Source organism: Orbicella franksi, chromosome 5 (assembly GCF_964199315.1).
Source record: "Orbicella franksi chromosome 5, jaOrbFran1.1, whole genome shotgun sequence".
Classification (NCBI taxonomy): domain Eukaryota; kingdom Metazoa; phylum Cnidaria; class Anthozoa; order Scleractinia; family Merulinidae; genus Orbicella; species Orbicella franksi.
This window is the reverse complement of record NC_138149.1, coordinates 11,032,695-11,054,900: the sequence shown is the minus strand read 5'-3', so window position 1 is coordinate 11,054,900 and position 22,206 is coordinate 11,032,695. Positions and strand designations below refer to the sequence as shown.

General features: G+C 39.8%; 3 protein-coding genes across 3 annotated transcripts in view; 1 reads left to right on the top strand and 2 right to left on the bottom strand.

Annotated features, from left to right (window-relative positions):
* The window catches only part of LOC145488726 (cation-dependent mannose-6-phosphate receptor-like), a 14,649-nt gene extending 13,966 nt beyond the window's left edge, over positions 1-683 (top strand). Inside the window, exon 7 of the mRNA XM_081467650.1 lies at positions 1-683. This exon is cut by the window's left edge and continues 1,549 nt beyond it. The gene's annotated coding sequence lies outside the window, so the exon portion shown is untranslated.
* A 78-nt stretch (positions 684-761) lies between these two features.
* LOC145488721 (sodium- and chloride-dependent taurine transporter-like) lies at positions 762-17,716 on the bottom strand. The gene is made up of 13 exons (XM_081467643.1): positions 17,454-17,716; positions 14,701-14,832; positions 13,937-14,213; positions 13,278-13,410; positions 7,964-8,098; positions 7,430-7,533; positions 6,930-7,054; positions 6,369-6,481; positions 4,859-4,996; positions 3,632-3,734; positions 2,973-3,073; positions 2,042-2,209; positions 762-1,115 (listed from the first exon to the last, which is right to left on the bottom strand). The coding sequence occupies exons 1-13, from the start codon at positions 17,581-17,583 to the stop codon at positions 1,011-1,013; spliced, it is 1,764 nt and encodes a 587-aa protein (XP_081323769.1). The 5' UTR covers positions 17,584-17,716; the 3' UTR covers positions 762-1,010.
* Positions 17,717-19,445: 1,729 nt separating this feature from the next.
* The window catches only part of LOC145488739 (sodium- and chloride-dependent taurine transporter-like), a 40,030-nt gene continuing 37,269 nt past the window's right edge, over positions 19,446-22,206 (bottom strand). The window contains exon 13 of the mRNA XM_081467663.1: positions 19,446-21,585. Coding sequence (XP_081323789.1) covers positions 21,388-21,585 — 198 coding nt within the window. The 3' untranslated portion in view covers positions 19,446-21,387. The remainder of the gene's footprint in view (positions 21,586-22,206) is intronic.

The window sequence follows — 22,206 nt, the reverse complement described above, 5'->3', positions numbered from 1 at the left end:
CTTATTAGCCAATAAAATACGGGATATATCTGAGTGATGGTTATATTTTGGCCGTGCGAGACTATACCTGAAGCTTCGAAATGGGTTTTTTGCGACTAGCTTGTACTTGCGAGGAAACTTGCGAGTTCGTTTGGTCACCCAACGCAAGTCTCTACGCTGGTGCGACTACTTGCAAGTCTTTTTGGCCAGGGCTTTTCAAACAGTTGGGAAACAAGAGGAAGCCTTTAAACTCACATAATTGTCGCGCGAACGGCGTAGATGTCCAATCACAAATAACCAAGTTCAAAAGATGTACTTGGATACTTGTAATTGGGTACGCACGTGACCACGCCTAATATGTGACAAATAGGCGTACGCGGAAAGCGCTCTTCTCTCCGCTCTTCAATCCGACATTGGGTCCACGAACGGAGACTGACCTGTAAGACCCAGGTCAAACCCCGAACTTTTGATGAGCCGAACTTAATTCGAATTTGGACCGACCCAAATAATCAAAAGTACGCCTGTTGACTCAGACGTCGAATTTAATTCGCCGAACTTAATTTAGTTTGAACCAAAACTCATCGAAATGTCAGTGGTTTTCAGGCAAAGTGTAAACATGAACAGGTTTTCTATTTGTGTGTGACAGCGAATATATATCTCGCAGACGTCCCTTGACCAGCGTGGACATTCAAGTGACAGAGGTATTCCTCTTAGGACCGCACATCTTGTCAGTAAAACGCCATGTCAGAGGTGAAGGTTAATTCATCAATTCAGAGGCGAAAAAGGGTTACATGTTTATTTCATAATTCTGAAAGAACAATATACCAGAACGGCAGTTGTGACTATAACGTACAATTACGTTTGCATCAAGAATTGTGTTGTTAAATACATCGCACACGATTTACAAAACATTGAGTAGTGTTTGACACATGGAATATAATTATACCAAGTATGTCATGCGTTATAGTAATTCTTATAATGAAAAAAAGACACTTCAGCCTATGATAGCTGGCATTCGAAATGATTTATGATCACAGGAAGCTCTTTTCAGTAGGCTTGTAAGAATCCAAGTAGTGCTCTTGCTGGGCTTCATCCGACTGGTTCTTCAGTCTGGGTGTGGTCAGGAAGGCCCAACGCTGTTGGAATGCAATGCAACTAATTAATGATGAAATAATTTTTTTCTTCGTGTCAGGTTCGAGCAGGGTACCACTAAAACCGAACGATGAGGCTAATTATATATATCTGCTCGCGTCTTGTGTTAACCATGAACAGGACTTGCTCGGCAACAGAATGAGCTCAGATCATTGTGGACATTGTTATATCTGTTGCCGTTGTTGTTTTAAGTCTCAAACGTGGACAAAAACTCATACCCATAGAGTGGTACAAGGGGAGGGAGGCGTGTTTGGAACCCCTGGCGTAATTTTTGAAAGACGTTGGATAGATAGCCCTCGGTTTGCTCTACAAAGCAGCATAATATGTTTTTGCTTTTCATAACGTCAGCTGACGTTACATGATTTCTTCTTTTTCAGATTGAGCTAGTCTGGGAATACAGCTTCCGGTCGGATTGCCTACAAGGAATTAGTAAACTTTTCTTATCGAATTTTTCGGATGGTCGGTTTTTTGGGGGATATCTTTTGTACGGTTAGGTTAAATATGAACCAGATATGTACCGATCCAACTTAATAAAATCGTGGCGCATGTGAAATCACATAAGGTACAAAAAGTCATTTATTTTGTGCGAATTTATTTTGTTTTATTTCTAGCAAAATTTCAAAGAGTGTGTCTGAGTTCTTAGCAGTCAAAGACAGCTATATAGTCTTTCTGTTCCTATAAAATGGCTCTGTGGGCAGCTAGATTGAGATCCCATAGGTTCATTCCCTAAGACATACTGGCATAGCTAAGTTACTGTCTTTGAGTGCTCCTAATTTCATACCAGAAGTTGCAATTTTTAATATTAACTAAAAATCCCGAATTTTATCGCTTTTTTCGGAGATGGTTATTTTGAGAAAGGTTTGGTAATTTGTCGTTGCTGTACTATAACGAAATACTTCATCTACGTTACCTCTTGAAACGATCCCGGCGTGGTGGCAAACTTGTAAATCATCACAGCTGGAATGCAGGCGATTGAGGACAGAGCCATGATCCATCCGATAGCCTGACCCCAGCCTGGGTACTCATAGCCATCGTATTTCAGAGGTGAATAAGTCACCAGACTGAAAATGAAGACGCCCTATTGAGGTAGAAAAAGTATGCTATCAACTAAGTCACACTTCAGAAAGAGGACCTCCCAGCGATCTTTGAGAACAAAGGGGCATAGTAATATTTCCAAGGGAGTAAGAGATGTGAATATTTGGCTAGTTCTGCAGGTGGGTAAGATGAACTAAATCCTAGCCTGTACTGTACTCCCGAGCGGGTAAGATGGTGCTGTAAAGTGAGCTGCCTTTCCCGTTTGGGATTGCCACGGTGTCCTGTATCACGTCTAATAATAGATCCTCTATTTTTTCCCCTTTATGGGTTGGGGGGAGGGAGTGGGGCTGGTTATTAACCTCGACTGCGTCCGCCGGGTCCGTGAACGCGCAAAACATTTCTGGGCCACTATCCAGCCATTTTGACCGAACACTGAAGTCCGGACAATGACCCACATGTGTTGCATGAACAGGGAACAACTTAATTTTCTAACGGATGCAAATTATAAGTAACATTTGTGACGGGGGGGACTCTCAGAAATCGAAACAAAATACGTCAAGATAATCTCCACAGGCCAATCACAAACGCAAAAAAAAACACCCAACAAAGGCGTTAGAAGCCTAGAGATGCGAGCACTTAAAGTCGATTGGCTTTGTTTTGCGGCTGAATAGTTCAAGATTTGGCGTGATTGAAGCCAGGCCAAAGTTGCTCGAGAAACTTCTGTGCATGGATTAAACTGTCAGTGATGATGATTTGTAAAGAAACTATTACGAAGCTGTATAACTGCATTTTAAAAATCAACCTACCAAGCAGAATAAAGGCGTGAGAAACTTCCAACACCACCTGATCCAGGGATTGATACGAAACCCAAGCATATTTTCCATATCGTCATAGAAACGTTCTCCGCCTACATATTAAAACAATACATCATGCTAAGGCAGGTTGTTACTTGCGTCGATAGAATGACGTATTGTAGACTTTAAAAGGTCGAAAGGCGTGCTAAAAGTGTTTCAAAATTAGAAAAAAAAAGGCGGCCATTAAGAGTTTTGTATTCTCGCAGCGTTCCTAATCATACATTCCAAGATGGCGTCCTAAGAGATAAAAGCCAAAATTCAAAATGGCTGTTGCGTGCAAACGAAAATGGTTTGCGCATGACTGCAAACATAACTTCATTTATAACAGACGAGAGTTCATTTAAAGGAGACCAATCACAGTATTTTGAGTTATTCTGGCCACGTACAAAATTACCTTTACGTTGAAGGAAACCTGAAAATAGTATTTTACTAGGATTGAAAAACATCAAAGAGATAATAAAACACAAAAGGAAAAGTGATGGTTAAGGATGGAGAAGATTAACACGGATTACAAACCATAAACTTGAAAAAGTTAGGCTAAACGTTTCAAAATATGAAAACCGTGATGTAACTCTTTTAAGAACCTATTTTTATGTCTATTAAATTCTTACCATATATCCACCCAATGGCAATACTTTGGAAGAGTGATACCCATAGCAGGGCAGAACCGCTGGCCGAATAGGTGTCAAATAGTTGAAAGACGAACATGCCACCCTGAACAAAGGAAATATTCCAAAAAATTAATCGAAACTGTTATAAGTCTGACAAGTGATAGTCAGTTTTTAGCAGACATAACGGAATCTCTGAATTTGTTAACGGAAGATCGTGCTGTGATAAGAAACAAAAAAACTTCAAATGAGTTCCAATTAAATTTGACTTGCGTTGGCAAAACTCAGCCTTCGTGTCAGAAATCAATAAAAATACAAGTGAATCTGCTTAAAGGTTAGATGATCTGCAACCTTGTGTTTATAGGACCCACTGTCAATGACCAAACAAATATCATTAATATTTACTCTCACGGATTTACAAAAAGTTGGTCATCAAGCAGTAGGGTATGACCGTGCCATATCGAAAAGTTGCTGTTGTGACCCACCTTAACTCTTGGCTCAAATTGACTAACTCCCTGGGGTACTCCTAGAAAAATTGGGTGGGGGTGTGCGGCCCGCTCCCCAAAACCCTTACCCTATTTATGACCAAAATCTGTGATATTCCCTACCGTATTTATGACCTGACCAAAAATTCGAAACCCTATTTATGACCCGACCCTTAAATCAAAACCCTGTTTCAGACCTGCGTTATAATTAGTTCCCTATTTCAGACCAATGTTAAATTACCGTAAACATAATTTGTGAAGGGCTTTTGTTGATTTTCTTTCCGATAATGATGAAAAAGTGGCTTCTTCTTAAAAACACACCCATATCAAGGCTAGAGCGCAAAAACCATACCCTATTTATGACCACAATGGCCAAAATCAGCTTAAATAGATACCCTATTTATGACCAAAACGGCATAAAAACCATACTCTTTGGGACCGCACATACCTATATAGCCCATAGAAGGGAGAACCCCCACCCTGGAACTAACCCGTCCCTTATTGAGCATTGCATATTTTATGAGTCAACCTAGGTATGTTTTAAGATCCCTCTTAGCCGTGTCATGCAAAAGCTCGTGGACGTGATCCGAAATACTATCTGTGGACAGCTCTTACACGAACATCATATTACTCTGGGTTGGTGAGAACTTAGAACTTTTTAAATGTTTACGTATAGGCAGTCCTCTCTTACGCTGTGATAAAGATATTCCTTTATTGTTATCATTTTCATGTTATTGGTAGTTACCTCGGTGACCATAGACAATCCAAAAAGGAACCAGATTATGCACATGAAACCAATAAACATCTCTTTACGATAACCACGCCTCAAATGATTGGGAAACAGATCCACAATGGCTGTCACGAAACCTTCAACGCCCACAAACTTGAAAGAATAAAGATAATATCATGTTTAAATTTAAATGCTACTCTTGGTAACAAACGATTCACTTACTGTAATCATGATTTTTTAATTAGTAAGTTTGAAAAGCTGCCCAACGGATTTACGATCAAATTCGGAGATCAAACATGTTCCAGTATGGTAAGCAAAACTTTATTTTGCAAAGTAATGGGCCAATTTTGAGATATTAAAATTCTAATTTGGCACTGAGGTTTATGGGAATAAAGTAAAAGTAACGGCATCGAGAATAGGCTATGAATAACTAACTTATTTTGTTTCATTCCACTAAGCCCATGAGCCAAGTTAGAATTTTTATACATCGAAACTGGGCTATTGGAAAACTTAAATAGCCAAACATCGGTGGTGTTGCCGGTAGATGAATTGCGCCTTTAACAACTTTCTGCAACTGGTTAGAAAATCATATTTTTATTAATCGACACGGGGGTGCCAGCAATACTGCAACTACAAATTGCTAGCCTACTGTTGTGTAACTATTAAGATTAACGAGCGTTTTGTCGCGAGGGCAATTATGAAAGCGTAATCAACACTTTAAAGGGTACGTTCCTTTGGGGTGATCAGGATGAGGATCAGTGATCCAAGATCTGTCTGGATCATGGTGCATTAAAGGAACCAGTGAATCCACTCTGGTCACGGATTCATCGATTCCTTTGATGCACCATGATCCAGACATCTTGGATCACTGATCCTGATCCAGATCACCCCAAAGGAACCCACCCTAAGGTCCCCTAAGTCACCTAGCTCTGTTTTGTTTGTTTGTTTGTTTGTTTGTTTGTTTGTTTGTTTGTTTGACTGATCTTTCTTGTAGTAAGGTTTCATAAAAACGCATTCATACTAAGGATAGAACTTAACATGGAGCCTAATCGTGTAGTATCTAATGGCGTTAGAAAACTCAGGAATGACATGGGGAGGGGCCGGCAAATCAGAGTACACCCTCCATCTAAGGCCCCGTCCACACGTATCCGGATATTTGAATCCGCAACTTTTTCTTTCCGGATACGGCTTCCGTCCACACGCATCCGGCGAATTCGGTAGCGAATCCGGATATTTTTGCTACGTGTGGACGGGAAAATTTCTGAATCCGGAAAGAAAAAGTTGCGGATTTAAAAATATCCGGATACGGGTAGACGGAGCCTACAAGTACCCTTCCGGGAATAGCTCATTTCTTAGTGGTCTTAAGCCTCTCTATCAAAGCGAGGCCTGGCGCACAATCATTCATTTGAAAATGAGATTAATTAGCATGTGAATGAAATCTCGTTTTCATGGTACTATCAAAGGCACGAAGACTCGCTTTGAGATACAGGTTAAAGGTACTTCAGGAATGGCATTGTTTTTGTACCTCACTGTCAAGTCCCAATAAGAAGACCATGAAGAAAAACAGAACAGACCATAGTGGAGCTACGGGCATCTGAGCTACTGCTTCTGGGTAAGCCACGAAGGCAAGCCCTGGACCTGTGTGAACGTACATTGAAGGTTGGTTGTGTTGAGGAAACAAAGTGAGTGGAATAACGCAAGCTACATATTTAAATTGGAATTAATTTACTTGTTAGTTATTTTATCGATAATCTATTCTGCATGTTCTACTTTTTAATCGGCACGGGACAACTTGTATGTGATTATTTTTCTCATCCTATATTTCCAGCTATTGTCATGGAAAATTGTCTTTTAACACATGAACACAGTCACTAATGCAAGGGGAACCAGGAGCTCTCCGATTTTGCCTTTAGGGGGCGCTCTGCTGTAATAATATTCCCTGAAAACGCTGTAAATAACACAGTCGTGGTGTTTGTTGTCGATGTTTTTGTTATTGTCACTGTTGTTATTATTATTGTTGTTGTTGTTGTTGTCGTTGATAATGAAGATGGCATGAACTTTGACCCTTACAGCCCTTTTTTCTTACCTCCTTTAGCTACATCTCCCACCTCTACTCCTTGCTTCTGTGCCATGAAGCCTAGCACCGAGAAAATGACAAACCCGCCATAGAAACTTGTCCCACTGTTTACACAAGCGAATATTATGCTATCCCTGAAACGCAAGCAGAAGCACGAGTTGCTATAGTTACATGATCCGGTGGAAGAGAAGGAGGGATAAAACAGGGCAATGACTGTGTACATCATGTAAGCATTTACTTGACTATATGTTTGTCTCCAACTTATTCTGTAGCACCCGCTGAGAAAAGAGAAAGCGAAATTGTATGATATGGAATTTTAGGGGGAGGTGAAGAGGAAAGCATATACGTGTTTGAAAATAAACTTGTCTTCCTTAGAACACTCCGTTACTAGACTGTTGACAATTAAGCTAACATTTTCTTATGTCGTCTATTACAAGAGTTTCAAAGGTGGCAAAGATGTACACTTTACGCAGCCTCTACCCTAACACTGGTTCTCTGCGGTTTCTCACCTGTAGCAGTTGTGATGAAATCTGTTGTAGCTTCCAAGTGCAATCAGCGTTCCAAGACCAATGGAATACGAGAAAAACACTTGCGTTGCGGCGTCAAGCCATACCTGTTTGTTAAGAAATTAAAACGCCTCTTAAATTCACATCACGGCCGGGTTGTTCGAAAGCCGGTTAATGCTAACCTAGGATTAAAAGTTAACCGAAGTATTAATTTTTCTTGCGTAAAAGTGTTTTTTACTGCTTACGTTTTGTGTAGTTTGAGCTTAGTCAAACTCAAAACTGAAGGAAAACAGTATAAACAGAAAACGTCATCGAAAAGTTACAAAACTCAAATCAAAATTCTCGTTAACCCTGGGTTAGCTTAATCGAGCTTTGAACAACCCGGGCCTGGACTGTAGCTGGACTTATTATGATTTTCTGAGAGTCTAACGGCAATACTGGATGGTTGCGTTTGATTTGAAGTAGATTACTTGGCACTTCAAAACCTGTAGGAGCACATTGGGTAGAAATTAAAGTTTCAAGTTAATGAGGGCTTACCTGGCCATCTCGTAGTCGTGTCACATTAGGGGTGAGATAAAACTTGATTCCTTCCCCGGCGCCAGGTAAAGTGACGGCGCGAACCAGCAAAATAGTCAATAGTATATATGGAAACGTTGCAGTAAAGTATACAACCTAGGAAACAAAACAGCGGTACTGTCAGTAGAGGTTGAATAACAACCATCTGGATCAAAAAGGCAGTAAAGCAAAATTGACAATTTCAGCTTTACTTACAATTCTACCGGGCAATTGCTTGTCCCTTACAACATTGCAATAATCACCGTAATAAAAACGATACTTTAATTTTAACGCTCGGACGTACAAAGATAATGTTAAGTCTCAATACATTGATCATATGATTGGGGAGTCTGGCCTTCACCCTCTCCCTCCCTTCTTCCCTCTTGAAACTGTAAACGTTCCCTATAGATAATACAGTTAACTGCTGACTACAACAAAATTGTCTATCTTGGATCTGCCACTGTGGAGTTTAGTATTTTCTGGTGACGTCAAAAATTAGCTAAATCCATATGGAAACATAGCAGAGAAGTTACAATACACGAATACGGTGAAGTTACAGAGGGAAAAAAATTGAAAACTTTGTAATTAAAACAATGAATTATCCCTGTTTCGCTAAGCCTGTCAAAAATGCCAAGACAAGGTTGCATTCATGGTAAAATCAATAGCTGTAGGTTAAAAGCACTGGTGTCGACATGTACTCGGAAGTTAATATAACAGCCCTTGTAAGGTTACAAAATGCATTGCTTAGCCTTTTTCCAAGTAAAAAACCAGCCCACCCTCGTGTACATCCGAGGCTTAGGTATATACATATTGTTCCTCCGGCGTGGGACGAATTATGAAGTGCCCATTCACCGGTCTATATCCTACTTTTATTTGCCTGTTTTAATTTCCCCCTTCTTGCGAGGGTCCCTTGTGTTCTGTTGTGTCCCTTTCTGTGTTGGGTGCCCCTGCTGCTGAGCTCGATGAACCCTTCAACATATAAGGACGACTCAAGAGCACCGAGTAGTCTTACTTCTGCGTACAACGTACCTAAGCACACATATTCTGGACGAACTTCTTTCACCCAACCCCGCTGTGAAAGATCCATTTTACGCGTACTGGAAAAGGTTTCGGGCAAATCACGACATCACTTACACCTAGGTCTCGATTATGCTCTTCCCGTTAGGCCCTTGTCCTGGGAAGATAGAAAATCTCTTAGCCATCCTTCCCAGAGACTACTTATAACGTATTGGATTCTTAGCTGACAGTCTACCGGATTACAGGTAGTTTAAATCTCATTCACGGTTTCGGCAGCTTGCGGTCCCCCAGTCTCTCTGTATAGGGTGTGGTTGCCTTTGGTTTCTTCTCTTGGATTTGAAGTTTGATTGGTGGGCACCCTACATATACTGAACAGTGGCCTCAGCACCTGTAATGTTCTTGGGACAGCTTGGCGTTCCAAAGGTAGCTTTCATGTATTCTTTGCACTGTTAAAAACCACCAGAATGTCTTGTCTTAAGTAAATTAATCCGTCTTCTTTCCCCTTGGGTGGTCATAGTGTGCTCCATGTACTTTTATTTGATCGCCTGTCAGCTCACGTGGGTGCCTCTAAGTTCCAGTGAAGCGTTCCTAGATGCACTCGAGCTTCACGTGGATTGGTCATTTGACTGCAAGAGGTAAAGATACACAGATGCGTTTATTTGAGTTTTTTCCACATTCATTATAATTAACTCCATACCAAACCAGGTGGCCCATGGGTGTCTCTAATCAGAGCTTGGGGTAAGGAGCCATAATCTGTCTGTCGACTTTCCAGCGTCTGCATTGCCACATATTGCACTCTGAATCCTATGATGTACTGTGTTGCGTTTGGTGAGATTTTCACCCGGTGGTACCACGCCAGTGAAAGGATCGAGAGCACTTCTTTAAAATACTGGTCAACTCTCCACTATCTCAGTAATCTTCAGCAATTCTCTTCAGGGATGACCTCTCGCACCGTTAGCATAGCGATAGAGTAATGATATTCTCCATGGCATGTACAGAACCATTGATATCATCCGTGCACATTGCGCCAGTTGAAGTATTCATAGCACCAGGGTAAGTTACAACATTAAACGGCAGGATGCTGGCACGATCTCGTCTCCAAACACAACTCGTTGACAACATCTGATTTTCTTTTAGTCTACGAGTTACCTTAAAAAAAATGCACCGATGCGGATGATCCTTCTAGTCTCCACTACTACTTGAAAAACCATCCCTTCAGTTTTCACAGAGAGTGGCCACAAGTCTTCGGAATCGCGGCAACAATCATGTACAAAATGTCAATTTTCAACCTAATCGAACATGCATGGCGTCTTCTAAACTCTTTCCTCTACATTTGGTGGCTTCAAATACTTCTCAGATTCCTTGTACAAAGGTCTTTCCTCTTGTGTCTACGAACTGTTTCTTCCAAATGCAAAGCGTCCTTTTTTCTTTTTCTGCAGTGTCTCGCTGACGGAATACAACAAAGCCTTTACGTTTTGTTAGCGTTTCTGTCCAGTAAAGATTGCTTGTTGACCCGGTGGAGGTCTTCGTGGATCTCGGGGGTTTTCAACAGCGCAGCGGCTATTCACTGAGCTCTTGAAATTGTCACATTTTACTTAGAATCGATCCCCATAGCTGAAAAGGCTTCTTCTGTTTTGAGGGTCGGTTCAAGAAAATCCAGTTTCAAAAATGTATTCAAGTGAGAAGAGTTAGTCGTCTGTCTTGAGTGAAACTTGTAGCTATAGCTTTGCCTGTAATGTCCACCAGCATCCCCATGTCGGCGATCCGAGACAGGTTCAGCCGAATCAGCTTTTTGTTGGAAATGTCCTCCAGGACTCGTGGACTTCTTCAAGGACAGTGTTAAAGTTAACTGCCCCAACTGTGACCAGGAGACATTGTAGCTTCCACCCTTACTATTAGGCTAGCGAATGTGGTATCTCCAAGGTCGATAGTCCAAGCCTTTCAATTTACGACACAATATAACGCAAAGCATTAGTCTCTCCTCTTAAGGTTTTTCAGGACTAATTTACTTTAGTGATCTAATTTAAGGTTACAGTATACCTTCAGGGGTGTCTCGCGCGCAAGCGATGTAGCGCGTGCAGTTTAAGCTGTAGATAACTAAACCCCTATATCAAATTAAAGCTTATGGAGCTGGCTATCAAACTATACCAACAATTTTGAAAGAAAATGAATTGTCGAATTTTTCACGACCACTAAATGCGAGCGCCCGAATCACCTTTCGAAAGCTACAAGTCAAAGCGAATTTCGTTTTTCGCCAATTTAATTTTTTCCTCGGTTTCAGGGCCCGAAGCGCTTAAAAAACGTGTCTGCGTTTTGGCATATTCGATTGCAGTAAAAAGTTACAGAACATTTTCGAAATAGGATTAAAAGAATGTGGAGTGATCGTACAAAAATCGCTCTCGAAGAAAAAGTATTTCGAAATTAAAAATTCCCAGACACGCTTTTGTAGTTTATATGTTAAACTAGCCACTGTCCAAATTTAAGAGCAATTGAACAAATTTCCTTTGAGTTATAACTCTTTAAAGTGTCTGCTTCAAGTGAAAAAATTTATTCGAGAAAACAGCGCTAAGAAAAATTTTCTGCTTTGCGAACAAACTCCGCCCACAAACGCCTTCAACCGGGTTCTCAGGTAACTAAGCCAATCAGTGCAGGGAAAGTTTACTACCGTTAACCTCCTGGTGAAATTTACGCGCGAATCTCTAAAAAACTCTTGTGTTTCGCAATGCGCTCAAGGAACCGAAGGCAGAGAGATAATTTTTCTGTAGCTCGGTATTTCTTGAAGCTGGCCTGGCAAAATGGGGAAGACTAAAAAGGATACGAACGCTAGAGTGGCTGAGCGAAGGATACAAACAAAAGACAGCGCGGAGAGCTACTGTGTGTGAGCAACTGTGCATGGATAATATTTCAAATGGTCTCAATGAGTCCGACGATTCGTCGATATCGGACTCATCAGAAGAGTCTCTGTCAGCATCCCTGTTATTGCTGTCAAGTTCCGAAATTTTTACAGAACCTTTCTTTTCTCTCACCACGAATATTTGCCCGCCTTATACGATAACTATAGCTTCATCCGCGTGGCGAACTTTCGCTTCTTCACTCATTGATGTATTTTCATTCGTTCTTCGCTGTTTTCGCTTTTTCGAACCGGTCCATGGTTTAAACGTGGTCTATGTTTACTTATAACTTAATAGAGACACGCCTAATATCAAAAATGCTGGGTAGTCAGAACAACAATGCTGATCAACTGAGTAGTCAATTCGTGACATCCATATAGGTAATTCCCGCGAAAATCGTCTCGGTTGATTGCATACGCGCCATAGGGCTGTCAATCAAGAGGTAAACTTTTACTTCCGGTGAAAACGTAAAACCGCCATTTCTCCGTCAATATTTAGCCTTTTTCAAAAATTTTTTTCAGAAATTAGAGATTATTCTTCGACCTCTATTTTGACCCAAAAATCCAAATTTGAAGAAAATTGCCGACCCGAAGGTATACTGTAACCTTAAAGTGATTCAAAAAGCACATAATTTGCATTAATGAACTATCAGATAAAAATATCCAAGCAATCACTGTAGAGGCCACAACGGTCTCGCAGGTTTTTTACAAAGGGGCACGGAAGTCAGACACTTTCGTTGGCTTATCTACGCCATTCCAGGAGTTTGCTTCAAGGAAGAACGTTCCAGAACTACGTGGCTAAATGAATTCACTTGTCATCAGGTCGAAACTTATTTCACATATCTAAAGCTTGCTGGTCTCCAAGGCAAATAGCATATCTTGATTCTCTCTGCAGTAGCTTCCGAATTTCATCTCCAGTTCCTTTTAGTCTGTTGCCATTAATTGGACTTCTCACCGAATGGCCGATCCATTGTCAAATTAATAAGTCGAGTCGATTGTCATCATTCCAGTCAATATCTTCTCGCTCAGCATGTGCTAACGGTGTCGGAGGCTAGTGTATGGCTTATCGTGAGACTTAAAGTTCCTTTTGCAGCAGGATTTTGAAGATGTCCCTGCTCCCTGCATTTTGTACCTTCTGAATTGCGAACTGCAGCAACGTCTATTCTTCGCCACACTGGAAAACTTCTCCCACACAATACAACAAATTGAAAAGAAAAACAAACAAACAAACAAACAAACAAAAACAAAGATTTGCGTCATAACGAGGTCAGCTGTAGCCTCGATGTTGCTCTAAGGCTGGATCACCAAGCACACGGAACGGTAAAATAGGCTTTATAGCTTAAACGCTTTCTCATAGCATTTGAGAAAGCAAGCAGACAGCTTTCTCACCTTTCCTGTGGACTTGACTCCCTTGAAGACGCATAAGTAGCAAATGATCCAAGCCAACAAAAGGCACAAAGCAACCTCCCAGTTCACTGCCCCTGGTTCTTCCAAAGCAGTACTAACCTTCAAGACCCTAAGCCTAAAATAAAAATATAACTTTTCACTCATTCATTTGCTAACTCGTTTGTCAAAAAAAAAAACGACGCACGACGTGATATTGACTTGTTTATTCCGAAAGACGCCGTATTTGACCTGTAATCTTTGTATGAAGTCATACAAACTGCTGTAACTGACTGCGCAAAATATGTAAAAGGTGCTAAGACAAATACTTTGTATCACAAGAATTGTTTCTCCCGAATTACTCCAACAAAATTTTAGGAAAATTCATAACGTTTGGTGATTGTTTCTTAAATTCAACGGTGAAGGTTTTTTCAACCCATTTCTACCCTCCTTCTCCAGCATTTTACATTTCCACCAAAAGTATACACTACAAAATATGCTCATTCTCTTCTTCTCATTCTCAATATTAACAATTAAGGTGGCCTGCTCCGTTAGCCTTGAGGGATTTTTTGAGGTCTCGCCCTATCTAGATTAATGTACTTGTATATTCTTCTTGTTGATATTGCCTCGGCAAGTCAATGATGATGATAATGATATGAACTTACTCCCAATATTCTTCGCTCGCAGACACCTTTGCTGCGGTCGAGATTGCAGTGGGCACTGTTGACATGTTGGGCATCACTGTGGCGTTGATCATGGTGTTGGCTTTTTCGGCGGCGCTGAAAACGTCAACACAGTTTGGCGTGTTCCATTCATTGCCGCATCGCGACCAAGGAAGCTCGGACGAGAAGGACGCAAACATGTAAAACAAGGCCCAGCCCAAAATAACAATGTAGTAGATGTTCAAAAACTGGACGATTATTACACTGGCCCAACCAATACCTGCAAAAATAATAACATCTCATGTTTTTTCCAGTAATGTCAACTTTGGTTCCATTCCCAACAATAACTTGCTATTCCCTCGCCCATGGAATAAAATAAGAACAAATTTCGAATTTTATTTCAGCATTGAAATAACAAAGATTAGAAAAACGGAGAGATTGAACTAGTTCAAAACTTTTTATCGGCCTTTTACTCCTAGCCAGCTTCGGAGTTGAGAACTTCAGTAAATAGTTTAGGAGTTCGCGCCGTTATAACCTATAAGATCTATGCTTTTCTGACCCTTTTCTGCTCTAGTCGAATTCGACTAACATGTTTTTCACGTAAGAAGCACACGTCTGGAATAGGACTGACGGAAAATTGGTTTGCCTCTTGCCTGTTATTTTTCTGGTGCGAGAGCATCATTTATTCAGACCACTTTGCATATCGCAGAATCACCGTTTACGACCTATTTCCTATGATTAGAAGGTGTTAAATTCCTCAATCAAACCTTGAAAGATTGGACATATAAGCCATGCCGTAATTCCACCTTGACTGGCCAACTGTCCCAAACAAACCTCCAAGATAAGGATGGGTGCTCCAGCAACAACCAAACATATCAGATATGGGATGAGGAAACAACCTACATGGGGAATCGTCACAAGCAGCGTAATGCTTCGATTAATTATAACTTACGGAAATAATATAAGTCAGTGAATTATAATACATTATAATAATGAAGTTATATTATATGGGATTAATTACTGATAAACAGTATAGTATGGTAGCCAACAAAACTATTTAAATGCGGATTTTTTGCGCCATTTTTGGATACAATACTATGCCATTAAAAAAACTTTATTTTAATACGGTGATTGCAAGCTAAGATTATACTTCATACGATCATGTTGGGAAAGGAAGCTACCCATTCTGAAGGCAATGAACAAAGTCACCAGCAATCCAAAAAATGTTACTAGAAGAATGCCTTTTTTTCACTCTCGTTGTTGTTATTGTCATTGTTGTTTTCAGTGTACTTCTAAAATATGATGCGTAAGTTGAATGGAGATCAAAGAAATAGCAGTGAATATCAGCATACAGACGAGCAACGAGCGCTTGACCATTATTTTGTATGTTTTTGTTTTTGTTGTTGTTTTTGTTTTTTTGGTTTCTTGGTAGTCATCAGTAAGAATTTTAATAAAACACCTATTCGTCTCAGACCCAGTGAACATACAACATGAATTACAATAAATTTAAATCTTTTGGAGAAGTCAATTAGGGATAAAATTGACTGATAAATCTTTAGTTAATAGAAATGGAATAAAAGAACTTGAAGAGATATAAAAAAATTGTGCTTACATTATAAATACTTTATTTTATTCTAAGTTTAGTGTATTTTATCTGGATCTAAATGATAAAACCAAAGCTTCATTACAAACAGTTTTCTCCCAGGCGTAATAATTAACGCTGATATATACAAACGAGATTATCTCTGAAGCCCCGCCCAAACGATCGCAACATTTCAATGCAACATATCGCCACATTGTTGGGCGCACCATGTTGCGTGCGTTTGGCCACCCTTTTGTGACGCGTTGCGAAGTGTTGCGACATGTTAGGTGTTGTTGGCTCAAATTTGAAATTGGTCAAATTTTCATGCAACGTCTGTGGATGTTGCATGATGTTGTAGTCGTTTGACCAGTCTCGTGCAACAATGTTGCACCCGGGCATGCGCACTAGTTCGATTTTCTATACTAAACATGTCGCAACACTTCGTAACAGGGTAGCCAAACGCGCGCAACATGTTGCGCCCAACAATGTTGTGATATGTTGCGCTGAAATGCTGCGATAACGATGTTCCGCTATGTTGTGATGATATGTTGCGATCGTTTGGCCGGCGCTTCATGAAAACTGTTTATCCCGACAGTTTTTCAAAAATCTATTACGGAATCCGTTATACTAGTCTTCTTCAAACTGTTTGCCTTTCGTACCATCTACCGTATTTATCGTGTTTTTGAAATGTTCCTTCATTGTTTTAATTAAAACAATGTTCGATGTCGATATCGATGTTTGAATTAAATAAGTTTGTTTTGCGTTTCACTCGATTGCATTACCTTAGCGTAGCTTTTAGTTTAGTTTAAGGCTGTAGTGAGTAACAGGGAAACCGATGCATTTGCCTCACTCCTGTATTCTTTTTTTTTGTTTGTAGTTTATAGTCGATATAAACAACCTAAGAAGAGAATATAAACTTGCACGTTGCCTCAGTCATAACGTTTCTGGCTTCGGCTTGTTTTTATTCGTTCAAAGTTATTCTTTGTATTGTTATGCTAACTTTGTTTGGCACCCGTTCTAATATGTTGTCGTTGAACAAGACAAGAGCAGTCAACCATTAAGACCTGCCTCGAACTACACTCACGCATTTATTTATTTCTTTATTTATTTCTTTATTTATTTTGGTTTTGACTTGAAGATCATATTGAATTGGTTGGTTCAGCCGACGGGGATTACACTCTTGCTGCTTTTGAGAGGCCATGTATGTCATACGTAAAAGCAAGAGTGACTAGATACACAGGCCATTGAATGTTGATCTGACTGGTTAATCAAACAAGCGCACGAATCACATTGTTCGATGGGTTTATTCATAAAGCCCCTGAACGGAAACTACACATATATTGTATATTCGATCATAGACTACGGAATAAAAACTTTGGAGCTATTGACCACTACAACTGTTAATCGACTTTGTGATGTGATCGGCTTCACTGAATTTCTGGCATGAGGTTACCGACCCCCATTGCATTCGTACGTAAATTATAATGCAGGCATGACATCGGTAAAGTGCCGTGATTGTTTTTGGATTTGTTTAGTAAGAGATGTTGTTTTGAGCTCAGCGCTACAATACAAGAAGTAATGATTGTATTATGTTGGTACAGATCAGTTCTACTCGAGGACGTCTTCATAAACCGTCAAGTTTTTAAATGACGTTAGATCAATTTTCACAAATCAGAACTGAGTTAAGTACATGATTTAGCGGTTGATAAAAGTATGTTGTTGTGCAAAAAAAATAAACGTTGATACGAGTTCGTTCGAATAGCGAGCCATATCGAGCGACATGAGGTGAAGTCTTTGGCACTCATTCGTTCATTCAGTCTGTTCCCAACCATAACCGGCTTCCTGAGCAATCAGCAAGTGAACCAAACGAGTACGTTTTAGTCTGCTATAAAAATCACTTGGCTGGGCGCTGAAAACTCGTTATTTACATGCACTTACCTCCGCCATTTTTGTAGCAAAGGTAGGGAAACCGCCAAATGTTTCCCAGTCCTACAGAAAACCCTATCAAGGCTAAAACGAAGTCGATTGTCTTGCCCCAAGTTTCGCGCTTCTTGACCTCGCTCCCCATCGTGTACAGTGGTTCTCTTTACTCCCGGCTGTACTGCGTCCACAGTACAATGCACACGCTATCACCATGGGGCCTTTGTCATTTATGAGACACGGAATGCATTAATTTAATTATTCGCATCACTGAAATTAAGCGCTGAGATGAATAAATTGATTCTGTGAATGGCGTGCGCCTCAAACAAGTCGACGATTGGTAATTTGGCCAGACAACACAGTCACTCGATTTAGCTTAAGATGTTTCATTCGCTTTAGCCAGATTGCAGAGAAGTCTAATTGCATCAAGTCTTAAAGAATGATAAACAATACTCTTCACTGATAACACTCATTGCCATAAACAGAATTGAATATTTTAAAGAGAGTTCTTGAAGTCTCCGTTAATGTGTTTCGGGCCACTTAAAAGACCTTAAAAACAACGCCCTCATTTTGGATATCACAATTGCAAACTAGGCAGTCTAAAAGAGGCACTTGTATAACTTACAGAAGAATTTAAGGAAAACGACCAATTTTTTAAGTTTAAAAGACATGTTTCGACAGAACTTCTGTCATCTTCAGTTGAATGAATGATTACAAAGCAAGTTGAATAATAAGTAGGCAAAAATGCTAATTAAGACAAATGTTAACAACAGAACGTGAAAAGGTGTAAATTAAAAGGATAATTTTAGATTTACATGGTGTAATTGCTGATTGAGGCAAGGTAGTTCTTTTTGAATATGGATAGCCTCCTTTATCTTGAGTTGAAAGCACTGTGCTTCTAAACTGAAATCTTATGGTTTGTAGCAAAGCCCTCAAAAGAGGACTATTATACTCCTAATCGTACTGTAACAAAATTCTTGAATGTGATTGGTCCCCCGCGCGCCTACTTGTATAGGTAATCAGACTATTTCGAGTGCAATTTGAAATTTGAAATACATAAACACAATTAAAATACAATTTAAAAAAGCATGAAGCCGTAGGGCTCGTGCAATTAGCAGTCTTTAAGAATTTTACTAGTGCTTACTTGTTCAAACTGCACAAGAAAAAAATCATTTGATTACTTCTACAAATAGGCGCGCACAATACGCGAAAAAAGTTTCCCTTTGATCGGGTTTACTTCGAGTCACAGCTCATTGGTCCCACTACATTAACATTACTGACCGAGAAATCACAACCCTGATTGACATGCTGACACTTGTGGAAAAGTGAAGACCAAAAAAATCCTGTCAATCAATAAAGATCAAATTCTGGAAGCATCTATCATTCCAAAGCGTTTTCATTTTAGGGACCTCAAAGAAAAAGAAATAGGTGTGCAAAGACGTCGTAATTTGTTTACGTGAAAATGTTTGCCGTCGATTCCAGTTGCGATCAGCATGTTCAAAATTCAAACTCTTCGAATTGTAAAATGAGTTAGAAATACCGTCCTCCCCAGGCAGCTGACTGTTGCTTTCCAGGAGGTGCTGTACTTCACATGTTAAAATTGACTTTACATTAGTGGAAATGGTTTATGGATTTGGCATAGAGACAAATAAAGTGGATCGGAAGTACGCATTTCCGCAGACGACGAGGCAGAAACTTTTTGATGATTGCAAAGGACGTCTCTCAGCACCTCTAGCAAATATTTCGGTGTAAGGAAGCTTCTGGGCTTTGCGGATAGTTTCCATTTCTTTCCATCACTGTATACTTTGATGGATCCTGTTTGTATGACAGGTTACCATTGCAAGAATACAACCTGCTAGAATCACCCTTAGTTTTAGCTTTAAGAGCTTATAACTAAAAAAAAAAAAGCTTGATGACCCCACATTTTCTTGTTATCGACTTGTAATAAGTATGATAGGATAATGAGTATGGCATAACGAAGTGGTTAAAAGGAAAACAAGGTGTGTCAATTGATACTTTATTCATGCGTATGGAGGGAGATGTTACGATATACTGTCCAAATGTGTTAGATTGAACTCTAAAATAGGGCAGTCCTTCATTTCAGTGTCGTGCCCTTACCATTTTTTAACTGTATACGGTATTTACCTCGGACAGCAATCTATATTGAGTTTTCCTTTTAATTAAAAATTTTGCCGATGTCGCAAGTCTATCCTAAACTTCTAATGGACCATTTTCGTATTCTCGGTATAAGACTGGAACTAGCTTGCAACTTAGGCTAATGCTTTTCAGATGTAAATGACACAAATCTCTTTCTAATGAAATTCCCCCACATGAGCCTCCATTGCAAGCTAGTTCCAGTCCAATACCGAGAATACGAATATGGCCTATTGTCAGAATTATTCTGATCTTGAGCACCAAGCAATGATTAACCCTCAGACTTACAAGCAAATTTATACTCCGACAGTGGCACAGGGGCGGGGGCTCATTAAAAACCTTTATGGATCTCGTTCTATTGAAAAGGATTCAAATTATTTTGCTTTTAGAAGAGAGATTTGAGATTTTGAGATTTCCTTGAGATTTCTGCACAAGATGCGACACTCTTTTGTTGGTTATGACGTCACGTGATATGACGTTATGTTATGGCATTCGCCATGTTAGATCAGCCATCTTGGATTTCACGACTTCATCAGGAAATCAGAATGTGACGCAAGGTTGTGGAAAGTTATCCAAAATGATAACGGGATGTAAAAAAGCACCAATGCGCCAATGCCACTAAAGAGAGCTGGACTGAAGAATTCTGTCAAAAAAAACCGAGGTTTAACTTCACTGGCATGTCAAAATATACCGACCCTGACAAAACAGTTGAATCATCAGTCAGCATCACAACGTAAATCTACTTTCAGAATTTTGAAGTAATAAAAGTGTTTAGAAGGGTTTAAATTCACCATACCAGCAGTACCCTGACCAATTGTACCACCCAGGGTTAACAAAGCTTACATACAACTATTTCCGATAATATTCTACCAACAACTATCAAACTACAAAATAATGCATGAAAATTTACGTAAAATTCCGATAAATTAAATTAATAACACAGGAATTCTTATTCGCCTCGATTTACGCCGAGCTTGTAATTAATTCAGCTGTTTCATTTGTTCCTGCCGTATTTGGATCAGTGCCCAGCCCATTTATATCTCTGTCTTTCTCCTCGATGTCAGGTACAAGTAACTTGTTCAGGCGCTGTCAAACCAAACAGAAAAACCAATAAATACATCAAATGATTCTTTTTGGAACATGGCTGCGTTTCCTTATCAGTGGCAGTATTTATTAACGGCCTCTTAGTGTGACCCTCCTCCTCTTCCTCCTCCTCCTCCTCCTCATTTTCATCCGCCACTTTCTCCTCACCCCACTTCCTCCAATTTAAGTACCCTTCCTTTACAGATCCATGGAACATTCCCCCATCTCCCCCTCTTCTGCGTCTCACAAGCTAAATTCATTTATTCATTATTACTCATTAGTCACGAAATTCAACACAGACGACTACATACAAACGTGCTAGAAATGCTACCCAAAGCTGATATATTGGGAAGAACGTTTCTTCTCCAATTTTATTTGTTTGTTGTTTTCTTTTCTTTTCCTTATCCAAACTGGAAGGGGCATTGTTAATCGACTGACTTTCAACTGGTCGAGCACTAACACATTTTTTTTTTTTGGCTACTTTGGACGTTGACCCTGCACAAAAACTGGCAAAATACCAAAGGTGGTTATGTGTGCTCATAAAACTAACCAATCGAAGCATCGCGATTATTCATGCATAGTCTATGAGCATAAAACAAAAGATGTGCAGTGTCATGGACCTTTAACACAAATTTTAGCCTGTTTGTTTGTTAATTTCTTTGATGTTTACCTTCCTAACCATTTCCCTTTATTAACTATGCCGAAGTTAAGCCTACTACTCATGTAAATTACTGTAGGTGTTCACCTCTTTGATACTTCCAGTAGTCTTGAACAGCTTGTATATCATCACCGCAGGAATAAGAATTAACGAGGATACCATCAGCAGCCAACCAATCGCCTGGCCCCAACCTGGGTACACGTAGTCGCCGAATTTGAGTGGTGAATACGTCACAAGGTTAAAGACGAAAATAAACTGCAACGTTCAATATAAAAATAATTAAGGCACCCATAAAAATAGTCTACGTTGTAGGAGAGTTATTTGTGAGTAATACGTTTCTGTGAGCTGTGTCAAGAAACGAAACATGGTTGTATTCGTAGCTGGTTTGAAAAAGAAGAAGACACAACGAATTGCATAGGTTCATGATACATTGCTTGAAGGAAAAATATTACTTCGAAATGATGTTGATGAAAGTATTGAAATATGAATGATCTAGTGAGGGAGTGGCATAGGATAGTATCTTTTCTGGGAATAGTTGAAGCAGTTTCTTGGATTGCTAGAGCACAAGAGCCAACACTAATTAATTAATCAGGCTAGTTATAATTTTTTGGGGGGGTTAGTAAGAATGAGTTTCGGGCTAGTACATCCTACGTGCAGCTTGCTTGAAGGGCAGGCTGGAGAATTTATTTTGTTTGGACCCTGCCTTTGCTGAACGGACAAGGAACACAAATAGAGCGCAAATATGGTGTTTATTCAGCGGTTCGGTTTTTTGGTGCAGTGGATTCTCTTGTATAAGGGAACGAACACTTTAGATGGCTGAACAATGTTTAACGAAGAATACATAAACTAGATTGGATATTATTAGATATCATTCAA

What these genes read in the sequence shown, in the direction of transcription:
- LOC145488721 (XM_081467643.1), bottom strand. Translation starts at nt 17,583, where the DNA reads ATGGGGAGCGAGGTCAAGAAGCGCGAAACTTGGGGCAAGACAATCGAC. An exon ending in TATTGGGACTTGACAGTGAG is followed by an intron (nt 4,997 to 6,368) that starts GTACAAAAACAA and finishes TATTCTTTCAAG; the next exon opens with TTTGTGGGCGTTGAAGGTTT. An exon ending in CGCCGGGATCGTTTCAAGAG is followed by an intron (nt 1,116 to 2,041) that starts GTAACGTAGATG and finishes GCATTCCAACAG; the next exon opens with CGTTGGGCCTTCCTGACCAC.